General features: G+C 42.1%; 1 protein-coding gene across 1 annotated transcript; it reads right to left on the reverse strand.

The window, feature by feature from the left end:
- Positions 1 to 359: 359 nt before the first annotated feature.
- On the reverse strand, positions 360 to 21567 carry LOC134457156 (solute carrier family 2, facilitated glucose transporter member 5-like). The gene is made up of 12 exons (XM_063208993.1): positions 21535 to 21567; positions 20372 to 20470; positions 19733 to 19893; positions 18917 to 19041; positions 18483 to 18635; positions 17458 to 17583; positions 8363 to 8550; positions 7740 to 7850; positions 6716 to 6817; positions 6122 to 6197; positions 3498 to 3625; positions 360 to 648 (listed from the first exon to the last, which is right to left on the reverse strand). The coding sequence occupies exons 1-12, from the start codon at positions 21565 to 21567 to the stop codon at positions 406 to 408; spliced, it is 1545 nt and encodes a 514-aa protein (XP_063065063.1). The 3' UTR covers positions 360 to 405.
- Positions 21568 to 21804: the final 237 nt, after the last annotated feature.

Here is a 21804-nt window from a genome sequence, read left to right on the forward strand (position 1 = left end):
GCATTTCATTTTATAAATAATATCTATATAAGACTGGGACAGGTGATGAGTGGGAGAGAGATTGGGATGGGGTAGGGTTGAGATATGACCTGCATACAAATGTGTACCACATTGCACCTTAGCGCCCTGTGAAAAGGTGCATTTCAGTGGATTTTCAGTTCTTCCTTCACATACTAAAACCTCAAAGTGACCACCTACAGTGCACAATGTGTTCTTTTACACAGAGGAACATTGAGACTGATTATATACAGTGCACTGCACTCATGACTAAAAGGTGCCAGACATAAACAAAAACTGAAAACACAAAGGATCATACCAATAAATACATATAGAATGGCTGCATTTTGTGGACACACATGGAAGTAAAGTCCTTGGAACTTGGAACTAAAGTCCTTTCATCGCTTCTCAAAATCGTGTCTCTTTCCCAACCTCCACCTCCTCGCCTCGGCTGCTACTGTTACTGCTGCTGCTATCCCCTCCGTCCTCGGCCTTTTCCTCCGTGATCTCCACCCCATTCCTCTTGGCAAACAGGTGGCTGATCTCCTGGAAGGTTTTATTCTTGGTCTCGGGGACGAAGATCTGGATGTATATGAGGGTGAGCAGGCAGATCACACCGAAGATGACGAAGCTGAATGGGCCCAGTCCTTCCTGCAGATGCACATGGAAGCACAAATGTATAAGTTGATGTGTAAGGAGAAGTAGGTGTTAATTCATGATGTACTGTAACCCTTTATTCCAGAGTGTGGTAGGAGCTTCCCAATATGCAACCAGGAGGCAGCTACCTAACACTTGAAAGCGTTCCAACCAGCAAGTCAAACATAAACTATTCCTAACACTGTGCACTGCCATTGCTGTGTTGACGTCATGAAGTCGGGGTACTTCGATGTGACCCCAGCTCGTCCGAAACATCCCATCTCCCACCCTTGGGGAATGCGCCGTAAATACAACATGTTTTTACTTTTCTTTCCCTCCTACTTTTACACTCCTCCATATGGAAGAGGGTGCGGGAGGGTAGTTGTTACAGGCTATTGTTACAAGCTGTTCTTTTAGCAATTCATTACATTACACTTAGCTGTAGCTTTTTATCCAGAAAAAAGAAGTAGTTGCAGGTGATTGGTTACAGTCCCTGGAACAATGCAGGGTTAGGTGCCTTGATCATGGACCCTTCAGCCAAGGGCGGCACCTATGCCTTCACGCTAGGGACACATAGACGCAAATTTGGCCAAGCGAAGCAAACTTTGCCATTCATTCCAATGAGCGAGGCGTCTTGAGGCAACCGTATCTCACTCATTTCCTGAAGTATTCACGAAAAAAAATAGATTAATTTTCGTGGTGCATTCTCTGTGCTGTGCTGTGCTCTGTGCTGTGTTGGATGGTAAAAAAAAAACTAATAATAGTAAAATAAAATAAAAATTAAAAATAGTTATTGTCTTAATAATTTAAGAAGCGGATGGCTTGAGGAAAAAAACTCTTACGCAGTCTCTCTGTTCTACATCTTATGGAACGTAGTCGATTCCCTGAGGGCAGCCTCTCGAACATGGAGTAACTAGGATGGAATGTGTCTTTCATAATCCTTTGTGCTCGTGTCTTTGCCCTTCTTGCTTATATATCTTGGAAGGCCCTGGAAGGATGGCTCCAGTGATTTTTTCTGCAGCATGCACTACTCTGTGCAGGGCTATCTTATCCTGAGCTGTGCAGTTGCCATACCACGTTGTTATGCTTCCTGTGATTACTGACTCAATTGTGGCAGAATAGAAGGACTTATGCATGTCTGATGGAATTCTGAACATCCTTACCCTCCTGAGGTGGTACAGACGCTGCCTGGCCTTTTTCACTACGGTGGTGATGTGAGGTGACCAAGACAGATCTTCAGAAATGTTGACGCAAAGATACTTGAAACTGCTCACTCTTTCCACAGGGGTACCAAAGATTTCCAGTTGAGCATAGTTCTGATCTTTCCCTCTTCTGTAGTCCATCACAAGTTCTTTGGTTTTGGTGACGTTGAGCTCTAAACTGTTCTCTGCACACCAGGATGACAACATCTCAACCTCATTTAGGTAGGCTGTCTCATCGTTGTTGGAGATGAGTCCTACCACCACTGTGTCATCTGCAAATTTCACAATGGAATTGGAGCTGTGGATAGCTGAGCAGTCATGGGTATAGAGGAAGTACAACAGAGGGCTGAGAATGCAACCTTGCGGCGCGCCGATGTTGAGGGAGATTATGCTAGAGGAGCAGTTGCCAATCTTCACTACCTGAGGTCTGTTTGAAGAAGTTGAGTATCCATGCACATAGAGAATGACAAAGTCCAATGTTTTTCAGCTTGGATACTAGTTTTGAGGGCACTTAAGTTACATTCAGAGGGTCTAGAGAAGGTGGGGTCTGTTTTAAAGGTGGCTGCCTTCAATAAAGGCCCAAAGTGCAGCCTATTTTGGCCCTTGGGGGACTTTTACGGCCCTTGGAGGAGTTTAAAGTGGACCCTCGAATGAAAAAGGTTCCCTACCCATGTCTAGAGGGAGTAGGGACTCTCAGGGCACTGGTGAGGATGGGATTCCCACCTCAACAAGCAACAGCCCTCTGACCCAAAGTCCAACTCCTTCATCATTTGGCTATGGCGGCGTCAAGAAATGAGAGGCTGTACCAAAAAGCTTCGGCCAAGGCCGGGACTGAATCTGAAAAGCCCGCCCGCTCAATAGTCCATACAATGTTAATGGGGACCCAATTGTAGGACCCTGTCTGTCCCTGGGCCCGGGACAACTTACCCCTTTGTCTCCACATCAGCTTCATCAGACTGGCTGTAGCACAGTCTCACCTCTAGCTGTCTAATTTGTCTCAGGCCCATGAGGAAGCACTGATCTACCTAATTCCATTTCCTCTCCCCTGGTCTCAAACAATACCAGGCAGCTGAGACTGCTAAATGCACAATCATATTCAGCAAGTAGAAAGCAGTTCCAGATCATGATCCCAGCTATTCCAATGTCAAGAAGAAAATAGCTACTTGACAGATTTAAGTGAAACGTGACCTTTTCCGTACTAAAACGAGCACATGCACTCAGACAAATGTGTTCTTACACACAGACACACACACACACACACACACACACACACACACACACACACACACACACACACACACACACACACACACACACACACACACACACACACACACACACACACACGCACACACACAACCAGTGCAATTCACCACTCAGAGATAGAACCGGCAACTCACCAGTCAATGCTCCAGTTTTGCTTGGGAGGCACAGCACAACACTGCTGAGCTAAAGGTCCAGATAGCTAAGTGCTACTGATACTGTATGAGGCTTAATTCACTAGTGTTCTATAGGCGAACTATGCTAGTTACACTCACACACACATGCATGCGTGCACGTGACCATGCACACACAGACACACGCACGCACGCACGCACGCACGCACGCACGCACACACACACACACACACACACACACACACACACACACACACACACCAACCTCTAGGAAGGGAAAGACCAATCCCACGGTGAAGTTCGAAAGCCAGTGCACAGAGCCAGCAACCATGAAAGCAGCCGGTCTGGAGGACTGACGAAACACCTCCGCAGTGATGACATATGGAATAGGACCTGGGAGGAGGCAACAGAGAAGGAGGAGGTGGGAGTGTGGGGAGAAGGAAATACTTTGCACTGTTTCATAATTTGGAACCTGACAGGCATTACACCATAAAAGCTTTTGCGTTTCTGATATATATAGTACAAGAAACGGTGACAACTGGGACAAAACTGACATCTGAACTACTGACTTTCATTTACAGTGTATATAGCAGGGGTTCCCAAGCTATTGCAACTTGGGGCCCACGTGCAATTTTCACAATTGTTCGGGGCCCACCTCTGACCCAATAAATAATACTGCTCAAATAAATAGTCAAGAGTGACACACACACACACACACACACACACACACACACACACACACACACACACACACACACACACACACACACACACACACACACACACACACACACACACACACACACACACACACAAATACTATTTTGATTTTTTTTAAATATTTTAAGGCCCACTTGTGATACTTTCAAGGCCCACCAGTGGTCCCTGGGCCACAGTTTGAGAATCACTGGTATATACAGAGTAGAGTGTATATACAGTATATCCTTTTACATAGGCACTGTAGCATCATGCTATTCTGTTACCCAGACAGACCTGATACCCTTCTGCTATGCTACCATTGATCTGCCGGTTTAATATTAGCACGCAGGGCAAATTCATCACCGTCTCTGAGACCTGATGCTTGTGGACAGTGGCTATTGACTGCAATGCAATCTTTCACATCGTCCTTGTAAACTCTGATGTATGGCATGAAATGTAGGCCTGCATATTATTATCATCATCAATATGCTTTATGTGCCCTCCTTGCCATTTGTAGCCATCAATCACCTACTAATTGTTATGGGACCCAAAAGGACTGCCTTCCCTTCTTCATTTCTTTGAACATGCATCATGGTGCAGCGAATGAACTGGCAGTGTTTCAATGTGTATCAGTGGCCAACTTAGGATTCAGACCCAAGAGTCAGTTCCACCAAGTAAGGTTTTGAATGACATATCTTCAGACCCCAATGATGTGACATACGTGAACATCACAACATTGTTTGATCATAGTAAAAAAAAAAAAAAAGATTAAATAAGAGCTGCAATGTGGTTGTTGATGATCACAAGCAGTAATAAAATGCTATAATATTGTATGATTGTAATATTGTACATCAATGTTACTATTTTTTACGTTTACATTGCAAGTTATAATGATTCAGCCTGATCTCCAAAAATTCCGTGCTCCTGGACACGGATGTCAAGGACACGAAATCCGTGTCTAGGAGCACGGATTTTGCCAAAATTCCGTGCTCCTGGACACGGAATTGTTTTCCGTGCTCCTGGACACGGAATTGTTTTCTGTGATGGGCACACGGAAGTGCTTTCTATAGGCTATTACCACAGCACTGTGTTAACTCTATCATTAGAAAATACATACCAAATGCTAATCCTAAACAAAATAATGCTACAGCAATTTAAGTTGTGCCCTGACCAAAACATTCCCTAACCTTAACCTGTCATTAAAGACATATTTTTGAGAAATACCTTTTCCAGTTGGTTGATAGGCTATCAAACTCATATAATGAATGAAAGAAAACTAGCTGTGCCCAGACCAAAACAATCCCTAACCCTAATCTGTCAGTAAGAAATGTTTTGAAATGAGAAAAAACCTGAGAAAACACAAGACTGTGGAAACATAGAGCTGTGGGAGCATAGAGAGCACTTCTGTGTGTCCATCACGGAAAATAATTCCGTGTCCAGGAGCACGGAATTTTGGCAAAATCCGTGCTCCAAGACACAGATTTTGTGTCCTTAACATCAGTGTCCAGGAGCACAGAATTTTTGGAGATCATGTTGAATGATTTCAGCACCAGCAGTAGCAGTATGGCAGTATGGTGGTAAGTATAGCAAACTCAACATGATGCAGAAGTCCACAAAGCGCACTCCACAGCACATTTAGAAACTACTCCAGGCAGAGTGGTGTGATTGCAGCGGTTGTGGCCCTGGACTCCAGTGCCTTCCCTCGTACCTGACCATACAGGGCCGCTGCTAAGGCTTTGGAGGCCCTAAGCAGAACTGGTCAGGAGGCCCCCCTCATAATTTAATAATAATAATAATAATAATAATAATAATAATAATAATAATAATAATAATAATAACAACAATAATAACAACAATAATAATGATAATAATAATCTACAACTAATAAATATGTGTTTTGTAATGTGATTTAATATATTTTTTATGACGTTTTTTTAGTCAATCTCAATTTCAGAGGCCCCAATTTTGGGGGCAAAATAGTTGGTGCCCGAAGCACTGGTTGGTGCCCAAGGCACTCTGCGTACTCTGCTTACGTAAGTCTAGCGGCGGCCCTTTGGCCATAGCCATATAGTACATGTATACGGCATGTCTATGACCAATGACACTGTTCCAATTAGCATGTTATACTAGCACTAGCACTAAGCATAATATCGATTACGGCACATGGAGACAGGGCAGAGGAGATCTTACTTGGTCCGATGGCGTGCCCAATGACATAGATGATCACACAGGTGATGCTAAGGTACGGCATCCAGCTCACACTCTCCTATGTGGAATAGATAGATACGATACGATACATTTTTATTGAATTTCTTTACAGAAGACAATTATAAGTATTTAGATAATTACAAGATAGATAGATAGATAGATAGATAGATAGATAGATAGATAGATAGATAGATAGATAGATAGATAGATAGATAGATAGATAGATAGATAGATAGATAGATAGATAGATAGATAGATAGATCGATAGATCGATAGATAGATAGATCGATAGAATGATATAGATATAGTGTGTGTGTGTGTTTGTGTGTGTGTGTGTGTGTGTGCCTGCGTGTGTGCGTGCGTGCGTGCGTGCGTGTGTGGATGTAGATGTGCATGCGCGCATGCTTGCGTGGGTGCACGTGTGTGTGTCTGTATGGGTGGGTGTTGTTGGAGTGTATATAGGGTGTAAACTGTACGTTTACCCAGAATAGATTATACAGTATGTATGCATGACATGTGGCTTATCTGAACAGCCGGTCACTATCAGTGTACGGTACATGAGTGACAGTGGCGTACCTGCAACTTAAGGGCAGCGGTCAGGACGAAGCAGGCACCACAGCAGATCCCAAAGCCCAGGAGAAGCAACAGCTTCCTGCCCGAGGCCTCCACGATGAAGACCTGTTAAACAGGAAGCATTCATCACAACCACTCACCTCTCACATGACTCAGCATGTTCCAATTGGATAGGAAAGTTGGAGAAGAGACAGGAAAGTAATGGGCGAGAGAGACGTGGAAGGAGCAGGGACTTTGAGACAAACACATACTTTTGTGGCAAACACAATTCACTAGTGACTGTGTAGAGGTGCACTGTATACTATTTTTAGTAGCTCATTTCCAAAATACATGCTGCCCATTCACAAATGTTACATTTTTTTCACAAATACTTGCCACCACCATCACATTCTAAGTATTCATAATGACTGGGGAAATTACACTTTTCATATAGGAAAAAGTGGATCTTCTACATGTGTCTTCCATTTCGAATTTTCAGAAATAAATAGTTTTGGCTTAAAAACTCCTCTTTGGTCATGCTAGTAAATATTAGGTTATAATTTGGTAAATATTCATGAAAATTTGGCAATATAGGTAGCACAGTTTCAATGACCAGCATATGACCATGCAATATCTACTCTGGCCACCATCCTAAGCGCACCACAGTGTCCTACAAATAGGACGAGCTGTAGCAAAAGATAGAAAGTATGTGGTTGTATTGAAATTTTCAATAGAATCAAGCATTAGCAGAATAGTGTGCCACACTTTTTTGGAACTGTGTGATGAGAACTAGGGTGAGGGTTAGGGTTAGGCATGTACAGTGTAAGAGAAACATATTATATTACATGTTGATATACTGTACGTATGTACTGTGCATACGTACAATGAAAAGGCAAAATAATAAACTAAATAAATATAAAGACATTTAAAAAGATTTCATGTGATTTTCCTGTGTTTTTCAAGTATAAATTAATATTACCAAAACAAATATGCCTACATACATTTATCAACAAAACACAGAAGAGGCTGACAATGAAGTGAAGCTTACCGCAGCAATAGTCATGAAGACGTTCACGCTTCCTGTGCCAATTGTCACATACTGAATGTCATTGGGATTCACACCAGCAGATTGGAAGATATTGTCTGCATAATAATAGATCTACACAGTAAAAAGTATGAAAATCAGTTAAAAAAAACCAAACAAACGAAAAAACCCAGAATAAACATATGTAAATCTAGATCCAGAACACTGCTCTACAATTACTCTAACCGTGGATTCAGAAGTAATATTCTGTAGATGGTCAGTGGAATTTCAACTCCACAGCTCCTAATATTAATATTACAGGCAGATTACTGACAATTCAGCCTGGGAGAAGTACTGTATATGTTCAGTTCTGCAAGGGGTCATTTCAGCTCTGGAGAGGGGCGTGGTGGCTGTTTGGGTACGTGATCGGCCGCCATCCCCCACTGAAAGTACGTTTCCTGCAGCTGCAGGAGGAGTCTGAGCAAGGCTTTAGGGATCTTGGGGTTCTTTCCTTCAGAGATCTTCAAAGAACTTTTAGGGTTTCTCAGTGAAAAGACAACGGTAGTTCTACTGCAACAACTCAACAAATTACACTTTTTTCTACAGTTTATCATCAAATCCATGGTATCAAAACCAAGACGTCTCACCGCGTTAACCCCCGAGAGCTGCTGCCCCATGTTCATGATGACGATGGAGATGAGTTGCCAGCGTAGCGAGCGGAAGGAGAAGAGGTTGCGGACAGACAGACGGCCCTCAGCCTTCTCCGACTGGTCCTCCATGCGCATCTCATCCAGCTCATCCTCCACATCCTCCCAGCCACGCACCCTCTGCAGAGCTGTTGAGGATCACCATCGTCGGATTATGTACGTACGGTAGGTATATACACACACTAATGAGCTCACAGTTTTCCAGATGTCTATATTATGTTAGGGATTGTGAGGGCGATGACAGAAGCCCAAGGTTCTTTGAGGAAACCTTCAATTGCCACTGTGGAGGAACACCTACACTGTAAAAGATTTCAGACTGAAATTTACAGCTAATTAATGGGGAATAATTGCCAGCAAATTGTTGTAAATTTACAACAAATTGCAGACAAAAACAGTTGCCAGCTAGTCGTTTAAAATTACAACACTGTTCCGTTTTCTTTTTTTTAAAACTTTATTTTTATTGACGTTCCACTTCAAATAAAAAATAACATTTACATACATGTTTATTCTTCATACAATGGGTAGCTTAATATACTTAATCTACGTACATGTATATATTCAAATATATAATAGTAAAGTAAAATAAAACAGGTGATTTTTTAACAAAAATAAGTTAACAAAAAAAATACAAGAACATTAAGGATGGGCCTATTTAACAATGGGGTGTTTACTAACTATGGTATGAAGTATAAAAATTACATTGCGTTCACATTTCTGTATAATGTATCCATTTCACCCAGTTTCTTTCATACAACTCTTCTTTCAGTTTCAATTTATATGTCATCTTTTCCATCCCTTGAATTTCCTTAATTATAGAAACCCATTGCCCTTTACTTGGTGTGTCCGGTTTCAACCAGTTTTTTGTAATGGACTTTTTGCTTGCAATGAGAAGTATTTTTACCAAATATTGGTCTTCAAAAGATACAGATTCTTCCAAGTGCCCAAGATAAAGAATCTTGCAAGTAAGAGGGACATTGTAACCCAAAACCCCACACAAGACCTCATGTACCTGACGCCAAAATGGTTCTAGTGTCTTGCAACTCTAAAAAATGTGTGTGTGATGTGGTGCCATTTCCCCGCATTTTCTCCAGCATTGTAGTTGCTGAGAGGTCTGCTTGCTTGTTATTTGGGGAGTGATAAAAAAACGGATCTGATTTTTCCAAGCAAATTCCCTCCATTTATGTGATTGTGTTGTAGTTTGATGATTTCTCCACATATCAAACCAGGTCTCATCTAGAATTTCTTCCTCAATTTCTTTCTCCCATTTAGATTTGACGTATGTTGTGGAGTGCTTCCCACTTCCCAATATACATAGATATAGTTTTGAGATTGCTTTGGGGGTAAATCTCTGGTAGGATGTTACAAATATGTTAATGAGGGGATGCACCTCATCTTTTTTCATCTCTTTAAGGTAGTAGTCCCTCACTTGCAGATACCTAAATAGGTCTGCATTTGCTAGACCAAATACGTCTTTCATTTCTTGAAAGCTAATCATATTCCCCTCCTTTGTAATGGTACACATTGCAGTTATACCTTTGTCTACCCAGTATTTGTACGTTGTGTCAATGGATCCTGGAGTAAATTTCTTGTCATGTGCAATCCATTTTAAAAGGCCTAGCCCATCATCAAATTTTAAGCGTTTTACGACAGAGTGCCATGTATCTAAAGTAAATGATGTTATTGGATCCATCTCTTGCCTAACTTGGAGGGGGAGCGTCCTCTCACCAATAAATGTTTGAATAGGGCAAGTGTAACTATTTGTTTCTATATCTTTCCAATGAGCAACAAAGTTAGTACAGCACCAATTCAATAGTGGACGGATTTGAGCTGCAGTAAAATACTCTCTTAAGTTTGGAAGTGCCAGTCCCCCCCTGAACTTGGGTAATTGAAGAGTGGTAAAGCGCACTCTAGGTCTTTTGCCCTCCCAAATAAATCTAGATATTAATTTGTCCCACTTAGTAAACTGTGTTTGTGGAATTTGTATTGGAAGTGATTGATATAGGTATAATAGCCTGGGTTGGATATTCATCTTAACTACATTGATCCTGTCGGTTAGGTCCATAGGGTAAGTGGACCAACGTTCCATATCTGACCTTATCATATTATTGACCTCATCATAGTTATTTTTATATAATTCAGAGGGATTTTTAGTAATATTTACTCCAAGATACTTGATCGAGTTGGCTTCCCAATTTAGTTTATGTTCTTTGAGTTCTGGTGAGGGAATGGTGTGAAACAGAAGGGTCTGTGTCTTTGACATATTAAGTCTGTACCCAGAGCAGTCACCAAATCTTTCCAGGATCTGTAACAGCCTACCAAAGTGACTGACAGGGTCTTTCAAATATATCAAAACATCATCAGCAAAGAGACTAATCACATGCTTTTTATGATTAATTTCCACTCCACTCAATAGTAAGTCTTCCCTAATCATTTGGGCTAAGCGTTCTATGTAAATGGCGAATAGGGTGGGGCTTAAACAGCAGCCCTGTCTAGTCCCTCTCTCCAGTGTAAATTTACTTGACAGGGAGCCATTCATTTTTATTCTAGCTGAGGGTTCATTGTAAATAGCTTTGATACATTGTATGCTTTTCTTTTTAAATCCAAATTTCTCCAAGGTCATATACAGGAAGTCCCAGATTACTAAGTCAAAGGCTTTCATAGCATCCAAGCTAATCAATGCTAATGGCGATTTGTATTTGTTAATTCTATTTATTATAAGCAGTGTTCTTCTAATATTGTCTTGAGTTTGGCGCCCCCTAACAAAGCCTGTTTGGTCTTCATCTATTATGTCTGGTACAAAGGTTTGTAACCTTTGTGCTAATATGGAGGTATATAATTTATAGTCAATATTAAGAATTGATATTGGCCTATAATTCTCACATAATTCTGTATTCTTTTGAGCTTTAGGGAGTACTGTAATAATTGCTTCCTTCCATGATGAGGGTATACAATTTTCTTGTAAAATCCAATTGAATGTAGTGAGAAGAACAGGGGACAAGACTTTTTAAAATTTCTTATACCACTCGGCGGGAAAACCATCACTACCTGGTGACTTTGATGTCTTTAAGTGTCCTATTGCATTTGTAATTTCATCAGTAGTTATCTCTGAGACTAGCGTTCTATTTTGACTCTCACCTATACATGGTAGATCCAGTTTGTCCAAAAAGGCTTTTATTTCTTTTTCATTAATAGCTCTTTTCTGTGAATAGAGATCCACATAATAATTCCTGAATACTTTTTCAATCTCTTTTGATTCATATTTAAGCTGATTTGAAATGGGGTCTTTTATCTTGTGAATCACTCTTTCTGCTTGCTGCTTGCGCAGCTTTCTTGCCAATAATTTAGCTGCTTTTGGGCCTACTTCGTAGTATGACTGTTTCAAATATCGTGCTTTTGCCTCTACTTCTTGCTGTAAGAGTTCACCTATTTTATTTCTGGTTTCTTTCAGCTTTTGTTGATTTTCATCGTTTGGTTGTAATTTGTGGCTTATTTCTGTCGTCTTCAGTTCTGTAAGAAGGTACTGGTAATATGCCATTCTTGCTTTCTTAAGGCTACTAGTGATTGCAATCAGCTTTCCTCGTAGCACTGCCTTAAGGGCATCCCAAAGCATTATTGGATCTGTTTCCCCATTGTCATTATCTTGAAGGTAATTTTCTATTTCTGTTTGGATTTGATTGATTATGGCCTCATTATTTAATATTCCTATATTAAGTCGCCACAAAGTGTCTCTTCTTCTAACTTGTAAGCAAATGGTTAAGTATAATGCACTGTGGTCAGATACATCAGTCACACCTATTTCACATTTTTTTTACTCTATCTCTGTCTTCTTTTTGCATGAAAAAGTAGTCTATTCTGGAGTAAACAGAATGTGTTGCTGAGTAGTGACTATAATCCTTTTCTAGGGGGTGTAGATCCCTCCAGACATCAAAGAAACCCATTTCCTCTATTGTATTATTGATCAGCTTTGATATGTGTGTTTTGCTTCTTTTCTTACTTGTTGTGTCAAGACCATAGTTAAGAATTGTATTGTAGTCCCCTCCAGCGATGCATATTCCTTCAGTTTCTAATGCTATAGTATCAAACAAAGATTTAAAGCATTCCCTATCTGCTTCTGGTGGTGCATATACATTTACCAGTGTTACTGTGGTCTGTTCAATTCTCCCCTTAACTATAATATACCGCCCCTCCTTATCCTTTATTTCCTTAATGCATTCAAATGTGAGTGAGTTTGATATCAAGATTGCTACACCCCTCTGGCGTGTATTAGAATAAGAATTATAATATGTTTTTCTAAATCCAAACCTTTTCAGTTTCTCATGTTAAATTTTTGACAAGTGGGTTTCCTGTAGAAAACATATTTGAAGCGCTTCTTTTTTCAGTTTTCTCATTACCTTAGCTCGTTTGACTGGGTTACCTAGACCATTTACATTCAAGGATATGAACCTCAATTCTTTAGGTGTTGTGTTCATCATAGAAAATCACACTATTCTTTCTTATACATCCCCTTAGGCCAACAGTTGAACAGACATGAACATTTACAAAACAAATAAAGAAAATATTGCTTATTAAATGCTAATGGTGACTTCCAAGAAAAGATGTCGACATCTCTTATAAGCCGACACCTCTTTTGAGTTGGGGGAAAAAACCTGTCACAGGGAAAGGGCCCCCGTCCAGCATTGAGAGTCCATCCACTAGGGAGCGACTTACTCATACTAGTGAAAATATTAATTATCTTCCCCAGGCAAACAGTCCAAAGATAGAGAAATAAAAACCTCAACCCATTATATTTATTTTACCCTTTAGTTAAACCCAATAATAAACTATGAATCATACCCTTTTGAGTCTTATTTCCAATCACCGTTATTCAGTCCCTCTGCGTGCATCTTCTCCCTCACTGGTGTTGTGCTGAAACTCTTGAAGTTTTTTTCTTGCACGCTTGCTTGCGTCCGCTGCACTTCTGCCTTCTACGCGACGCCAGGAGGAGAGGGCTGTAGATCTGAGACGCTCTAGTAGGGAGTTGCCTGTTGGTTCCTTCGGTGTGTAGTCGATCTCTATTCCTCTCCGACGTAGCTCATCCGCCGCCTCGTGCGCGCTGTTGTAGGTTTTCTTTCCGCTGGCCCAGTGTATGTGCATCTTCGTGTACGGTGTCTGGAAACGAATGCCCTGGGCTTTGAGAGCTGCTTTCACGTGCCCGTAGTCCTTGCGCTGTTGTAGTACACCGGCACTGTAATCATGATCGAAGTACACTCGACTCTCTCCTATGTTAATGTCTTTCTTTCCCCATGCTTTGGACAAAACAAGCTCCTTTGTGCTGAACTGTAGAAAATTGACGATCACTGAGCGCGGAGCTTTATCTGGTTTCGGTTTTGCTGTCAGTGCTCTGTGCGCTCTTTGAATTTGGAGCTCAGAAAGTGAAAGTTCAGAACTTAGCCACTCGTTCAGAAATTCAATCATTTGTCCTGCTTTCTCTGTATCCTCTGGAATGCCGTATATTCTTAGATTGTTTCGTCTCGACCTTGACTCCAAGTCATCCAATTTCTCAGCCATTCGCCGTTGTTCTCGCAGTAATTCTAAGAATACCGCGTTAGCCTCTTCAGACCATGCTTCCACCTCTTCTGTTCTAGCATGATTGGCGTTGATCCTCTCGCCTTGCTCTTGTATTTCAGTGGAGACGGTCGCAAATTTCTGGTCAATGTCGGCTCTCAGCTCAGATACCTCACGTTTCATCTGCGTTGTAATCTCGTCCTTAAACGCTCGTAGGTCGGCTTTCAGGTCAGTTTGGAGAGCCTGGATCTGTTTGCCGATTCCTTCCATGGTAGTCCGAAGTGTGGTGATGGAGTCCGCGTCGTCATCTAGCATACTGGAATTCGACTTAGCTTGTCCTGGGTTTACTTTAATTCTACTCAGATTCTTTTTGGGTTTGTGTGTTCCACTCATTGTCCGCCTCTACACACCATAAAAACTTTGATTTTTACACCATTTCCATCGAGTTTAAGCGGATTTTAAACTGTTAGCTTGCGGAGCTCACCAACTACACAGCCATACTCGTGGCCGCCATTGCCGGAAGTCCAACACTGTTCCGTTTTCAAAACTACTCTGACCATGGTACATGTCCTGCCCCCTCATCCGCCCACCTCCTCCCGCCTCCACCCCCACTGCCCGCCTCCATGTCTGAGATGCCTTCAACATGGTATCGTCCCACCTCCCCATCCTCCGCCATGACTGAGATAGCATGGTACCATAATGCCACTCTGCTCTAAGCAAAAACGTCTACAGGTTCAGCCTTGCATGAGTGTGGCACAAATAAAAAATCATTCAGCATAGTGTTGTCACAGTGACAGTGACAGTTCCCTCAAGAGGACTGTCATTTATCAAGTCATCTGAAAGGGGAATTCAAAAACAGTCACAATAAGGACTGTATGGAAATGCATTTGTCAAACCAATCAAGTGGTCTAAATTTAATATTATGCAAAAAATACACACCATAAAACATGCTATGCTACAAGATGGCTCTCAAAAGATGAAACAACCCAACCAGTTAACCTTTCAGGCAGCCAACCAGTTAACCGGCCAGGTAGCCAACTGGCCTTGACAGCCTGGCTGGTTGACTGGCCAGCTGTCTGTCCGATTCACTGGATGGTTGACTGGCTGCCTGGCCAAACCAGCCAGGCAGCCAGTCAACCGGACAGGCAGCTGGCCAGTCAACCAGCCAGTCAACAAGCAAGGCAGCAAGCCAGTCAACTGACCAGGCGGACAGGCTGTCAGTCAACCTGCCAGGCAGCTAGCTGGTCAACCGGCACTATGCTGTCAGCCACCTTGTCAACAAACCAACCACTCAGCTAGTCAGCTAATCAATTAACTGCCAGTACCAGTGAGCGCCAGTGAGTCAGGCGCTATGCTGTGCCATTCAGACAAGCAACCAAAGCAGTGTGACAGTCCAGGTTTATATAGTGGGGCAAGTGAACCATGTGACCAGAGTAATCAGGCATTGGGCAGGTGCTGGCAATCATTGAATCACGGCATGAAAGTGATTAGTAATGCAGTGAGGCAAGGCACTAATTGACAGATTGGTTAGGTATAGAGTGTGACAACAGAGTAACAAGAGAGATCTGTATCAAAAAGATAACAAGTTCCTAGAATGTTCCAATCATTGATGCTCCTGCTCTAGAACTATAGTTTAAAAACAGACTGGGATCCTTCCAAGATAGTGTTTAAAAAAGTATCAGGATATTCTTAAATGGATTGGTTTTGGCCCTTGTGTAATGCACATATCAAAACTTCAGTTCCAAAAAGTTTTTATTCTGATCCATGTTTATAAGTAAACATTCCATATATACGGTATGTGGAATTGTCTACACAGTGGTTGGACAAAATAACTGAAACACCTGTCCTTTTAATGTGTGGGAAGTTTCATGTCTCAAGTGGGCCTGCCTGTTGGCCAATCTTCATTAATTGCACATTGCACCAGTAGGGTGAAGTTGAGTTGAATTTCTGATGAAAAGTTACCAGCTCATTGTTGTGAAATTAAAACAAATTACTGGTGAAAAGTTGCCAGTTAATTGAAGTAAAATTAAAGCAAATTGCTGGCAATAAAAAGTTGCCAGCTAATTGTTGTAAAATTAGAACAAATTGCTAGGAACAAGTTGCCAGCTAATTGTTGAGTTCTTCCAACGCAAACACTGGAAACTTCACAACATACAGCCTTTGAAAATAATGGTCCTGGGCCTCTGCTTCCATTCCTTCTCATGGGATTTCGAGATATATTATGTTGCCGAAGCCATCAAAAAGCCAACTTGAACCACAGGGGGGCTGCCACACCTGAGCATCGTTTATGCTCTATGACCAGCCCATCGTCTGTATAAATGGAAAAAAACATCATTGGCCTCTCCCATGCCCTTTTAGCAGAGAGAAGCCCGTTTTGAATTGCACTGAGCTAAAATTAGCGCACCTGGACGTCATTTACAATCAGCTGGCTCATGACCAAAGAAGGTAGATAAGCAGTATCATTCAATGGAAAATGCATTGGCCACAGTGTAGTATGAGGGTGTTGCTTTAATGCCATAGAACTAATACATTTATGGTTAATGACATGGTGCACATGGTCAATATGTGCGATGCCATGATGGACAAAATTTGTACTCCACAAATTCGGTCGAAAGAGGATATCCGGTTGTCAGTGCTCAGTTTGTGGCCAAATTTACTGCAGCTGTCGGTCAGCATTAATTGCGGGGGATAAATAAGGACAGCTGACAAACATTCACTATTGTATCCTATGACCTGTTCCACACTTTACCATGCTTCCAATTTGACCATGGAAGAATAAAATTGAACTCCCCTTGCTATAATTCCGTACTACGCTCCGATGATGTCTGTAAACCCTCCTATCTCTACCTCCTTGCTCATGACCAGGTGTGTGCGATTGAGTTCAAATCAGTTTAAATCCTCTCCACCTCTATCAGGCCTGTATGCATGTTTTAAAAGCATCCAATCAGAATGTGACCTGAGCTCCATAATTTCTGCATGGGGCTTTGCATACATTTGCATTAGGACAGCAGCCCTAACAAAACAGATCTTTACAACAGTATGTTGTAAAAAGTACTATGTGCTGCTGTACATTTACAATTGTGAATTGTACTCTATATGATATCCCACAATGCATTGCACATTACAACAGTGAATAGTAAATTGGTATATACAACTTCTTGTTGTAGAATTCTAATGTGAAATTACAACAATTTTTTACAGTGTAAAGGTTCTCTTGGGGGAACTTAAGGGTTCTCTCTAGAACTTTTAGGGTTCCTCAGAGGATGCCTAGGTTCCCCAATGATCCAGCTGAAGGTAGCGCCTATAAGAAGATAACTTTTGCAAATATATTTAATTATTAAGGGGGCCCAATTGTCCAACAGTTTATTCTGTCATGAATTCAACTATTTTCTATGGCGTTGCCTCTCTCTATACTGTGTCTGTGTGAGCTCGTCTCCCTGTCATGTGGGGGAAGAGAAGCTTTGAGGCATGTGGACGGGGCAGTGCTTCACCTTGCTTTGCCGTGTCCTTGTTGCCCTTCTGGATGAGCAGGTAGCGCGGACTCTCGGGGAAGAAGGGAAGTAGCAGGAGCTCCAGCACTGCAGGCACTCCAGTCAGGGCCAGCATGAGGGGCCAGCCTGGGGGACAGAGGAGCAGAGGAGACGGGGAGTGGAGAGAGGAGACGGGGGAGGAGACAGGGGAGAGAGGGGAGAGAGGAGAGGAGAGAGGAGAGAGGGGAAAGGAGAGGGGAGAGGAGAGGAGAGGGGAATGGGGAGAAAGGTAAAGAGGAGTGGAGGAGATGGGAAGTGGAGAGGTGAGAGAGAGGAGACAGGGGACAGGAGAGAGGAGAGAGTGGAGTGGAGAAATGGGAGATGGGAGACGGGGTAAAGAGGAGTGCAGGAGATGGGGAGTGGAGAGAGGAAATAGGGGGGAGGAGACAGGGGAATGGAGAGAGGACACAGGGAAAAGAGGAGCAGAGGACACGGGGAGTGGAGAGAGGGGAGAGGAGAGGAGAGAGGAGACAGGGAAGAGGAGAGAGGAGGGAGAGGAGAGAGGGGAGACAGGAGAGAGGAGAGGGGAGTTGGGAGAGGAGAGAGTGGAGAGAAGAGAGAAGAGAAGGGGGAGGGGGTAAAGAGGAGTGGAGGAGGTGGGGAGTGGAGAGAGGAGATTGGAGAGAGGAGACAGGAGAGAGGAGAGAGGGGGGAGGAGAGAGGGGAGTTGGGAAAGGAGAGAGGAGAGAGGGGAGTGGGCATATGGGAGTGGGGAGAGGGGTTAAGAGGAGGAGAGGAGTCGGGGAGTGGAGAGAGGAGTGAGGAGAGAGTGGAGAGGGGAGAAGAGAAAGGATAGAGTGGAGAGAGGGGAGAGGGGAGAGGGGACAGGAGAGAGTGGAGAGAGGAGACAGGAGTGGAGAGAAGGGAGACGGGTTAACCGGAGGAGAGGAGGAGAGGAGATAGTTTAAAAAATAAGATGATCAGATATTATGATGTGTATGCTCTATATGTATATTCACAATTTATCTTATGTTATGTCAGTGCACCTGCTCCATTGCCCAAGAAGTTGCGTATGCCAAAGACCTGTGCGGTGAGGATGCCGATAGTGATGAAGAGTTGGGGCACTATGCCGATGGCACCTCTCAGGTTCTTTGGGGACAGTTCCCCCAGGTACATGGGCACCGCATTGGAGGAGATGCCTGGGGAAAGACAGCCATTAGCATCTATACCCACAATTTAAGGATGATGTGAAGGTAAATTATATTATATTATATTATATTATTTTATATTATATTATATTTTATTTTATTTTATTTTATTTTATTTTATTTTATTTTATTTTATTTTAGTTTTATTTTATTTTATTTTATTTTATTTTATTTTATTTTATTTTATTTTATTATAACACTTATACTTAATACACTTACATAGTATATGCTTTTCTTGAATCTGCCTTATTCAAATCCAATTGTCAACAGACCTGCGCAAATGCCCACTAGGAAACGTGCGACGATAATCATCTCGAAGGATGTTGCAATCTCACTCGTCCCCATCATGATGGCAGCGACAATGGAGAAGAAGTTGTTGTAGAGCAGGGCTCCTTTCCTGGCGTGCACAAAAAATAGACAAGGGACATGGCATAGCAGCCACAGAGGACAAATATATACACAATAAATATACAGTATTTATAATTCATAGCTTTGACCAGGCCCAGGACAAAATCATCTGAAAGGGCCCCCTGAAAGAGCCCCCTCCCAATTCTGGGCTCCCTATTTCCATGGGCTTAAGGCAACTGACACGCACGCACGCACGCACGCACGCACTCACGCACACAGACACAGACACACACACACACCTATCAATGGGCCTGCATACAGTAGGCCTACATGTATGTGTTCTCAACTTTGGCTTGGTTGATTACGTCACATTGATAGCATAGATTTACGGGTGTGTTCAGAGTACACAATCCTTATCTGATCACAATAGTGTTAGTAAACTGACGAACTGCAGGTAGACAAACGCTGTGCATGGCCAGATTCATTTTGTCTCAGCATGATGTTAAAGGCCTAGTGTGTAATTTTAGTGGCACGCTGTAATAGTCATTGAAAAGTTAACTACCTACTACAACACTATGACACAACACAGGGCCTTTAGAAATACCTTACGTCTTGGTCATGCCATTCTGGTAACAGTAAATTCATAACGCTGCGTCTTCATGGATTAAGGTTTATGTGCAGTATTTATGTTATGTAGGTCTTTACAGTATTTATGTTGGCCTATGTAGCCATGACTTTACCTTCCAAATGCGTTGACCATGCGGCCAACCATTAGCGATCCAAAGAAGCCTCCGAGAGGGAACATTGAGACGGTGAGGGACCAGAGGAGGGTCAGGAGGTTCTCGTCCATGGGTTCCAAATAGCGATCAAAATAGGCCCTCCTGTAGAAACTCTGCATGTACTGTAATGGAATAGTTAAAAATAGAGGTGGGCAGATGTTTCAGGGTTAACATGAATCACTACAGGTAGTTTATAATCTTATCTAAAGACTCTCATTGTGTCTTACAGAATTGCATTGAACTGTTGTGTTATCTGTGTTATTGTAAAGCACTTTGAGTTACAGTACCTTGCATGGCATGATAGGGACCACAGATGCAAACTGGCTTTTGGCTAACTCTGGTACTAGATTCTGTCTTCTGTACACGCTCCCTGCCAAATAAGCAATACACTAAACATGTGCTATATAGAAATAAAATAGCCACAAAACAGCCTCGCCTTGCCTTTGACTACTATGACCCGAACGAATGAGAATTTTCCAGACATAACAACAGATGTAAATGAGAATGAATGAACACTGTAGCCTTTACATGGGATGGAGAGAGTTGACCACTGCCATATCAAGAAATACAAATGAGAATGATGAACAGTATAGCATTTACAAAGGATGGAGAGTTGACCACTGCCACATTGTATCCGTACTGGAAGGAGGAGCCGAAGGTGGAGATGAGTGTAGCTCCAGCCAAGACCAGAGTCAGCCTCTGGGGGAGGAGAGGAGAGGAGAGGAGAGGAGAGGAGAGGAGAGGAGAGGAGAGGAGAGGAGAGGAGAGGAGAGGAGAGGAGATGAGATGAGATGAGATGAGATGAGATGAGATGAGATGAGATGAGATGAGATGAGACAAACACCTTATACAATTTAATGGAGGTCAGGAGGGAATATAACAGGGTGTCAATATCTCTGGTATCAATAAAAACAGGGTGTCAACCGTGTATTAACCAAATAGAGTATTTACAACACTGTATAGAGTCAATGTTCACATTGCATTTACACAATGTTGAGAAGAATTAACTCTGAAAATGTTACACAGACCAAAATGTAAAATTGAATGGGGCCAAATGCAATCAGAAACATAACCAATTTCAACTCTTTAGAGTTATATTAAGACTGGTGTTATTACTGGCTAGGAGACAGGAACCCATAGCATTTAATGGGGGTTAGGGGGAATAATGGAGGTCATGGCATGAAAAGAATACCTTTAGGCTACTCTTTTTTGTGTTAATGGACGCAATGGCACACCACACTTTAATTCCATATTTTTATACTGAATGCATGAAACAACAACATATAGTAGAATTAAATGGGGGTTAGGTGTCAAGCAATAGTGCATACACAGCAAATGTTGCGGTGTTAATTCAACACTTACAGAGCTCATTTAAGTCCAAATTATGTCAAATCAACTCTCTGTTAATTGAGCACTGTAGAATTTACTGTGTACAGTATAAGATGTGCCATCATCACGCTATGCATTCGGCACCGACTACCTCTTGTGTTCGACAAATAAACAAACAAAATCAGATTTTTTTTCCCTTTCTGTTTCAATTTGTTGTCCTGATTTTTGTGTTTTATTTACCTCTTGATTTTGGTTTGCCTGTGTGAATGGGTGCAATATTACACACTAATCACAATCAGCATGTGGCATGAAACAGCAAAGCACATTATTTTGGGTTTTTTTTTATTATCATGCTGTTAAAATTGCACCAACATTTATAAAGGTTTGCCACGTCTTTCATTAATAGGTAAAAATAGAGTAAATTGATGTCTTACTCCTTTCCTCTCGGGTTCCATTTCTATTTCCATTGTTCCGAGACGTGGCTCCCTCTCTCCTCTTCTTGAGTCTGACAGAACTGCTCTCTGTGACGGGTGAGCTTCAAGGAGAACCTTGGACTTTGTCTCAAACGCTCATTCGTTAACTACCCAAGCAACAATTTACCCTGATCTGCACAGATAATCTGTCTGTTTGTGGTAATCTGGGGTCTGCATTTGCTTTGCCAGTATCTTATCAATCAGATCATAAGTAGACCTAAGTGGGAAGTG

The sequence above is a fragment of the Engraulis encrasicolus genome, chromosome 10 (assembly GCF_034702125.1).
Source record: "Engraulis encrasicolus isolate BLACKSEA-1 chromosome 10, IST_EnEncr_1.0, whole genome shotgun sequence".
In the NCBI taxonomy this organism is placed as follows: domain Eukaryota; kingdom Metazoa; phylum Chordata; class Actinopteri; order Clupeiformes; family Engraulidae; genus Engraulis; species Engraulis encrasicolus.

Bases quoted from the DNA above. Each gene is read 5' to 3' on its own strand.
- LOC134457156 (XM_063208993.1), bottom strand. From the start codon at position 21,567: ATGGAAATAGAAATGGAACCCGAGAGGAAAGGA. The intron at 20,471-21,534 runs GTAAGACATCAA...CTCCTCCCCCAG, and splicing joins TGGAACCCGAGAGGAAAGGA to AGGCTGACTCTGGTCTTGGC. The intron at 6,198-6,715 runs GTACGCCACTGT...TATTCCACATAG, and splicing joins CCGCTGCCCTTAAGTTGCAG to GAGAGTGTGAGCTGGATGCC.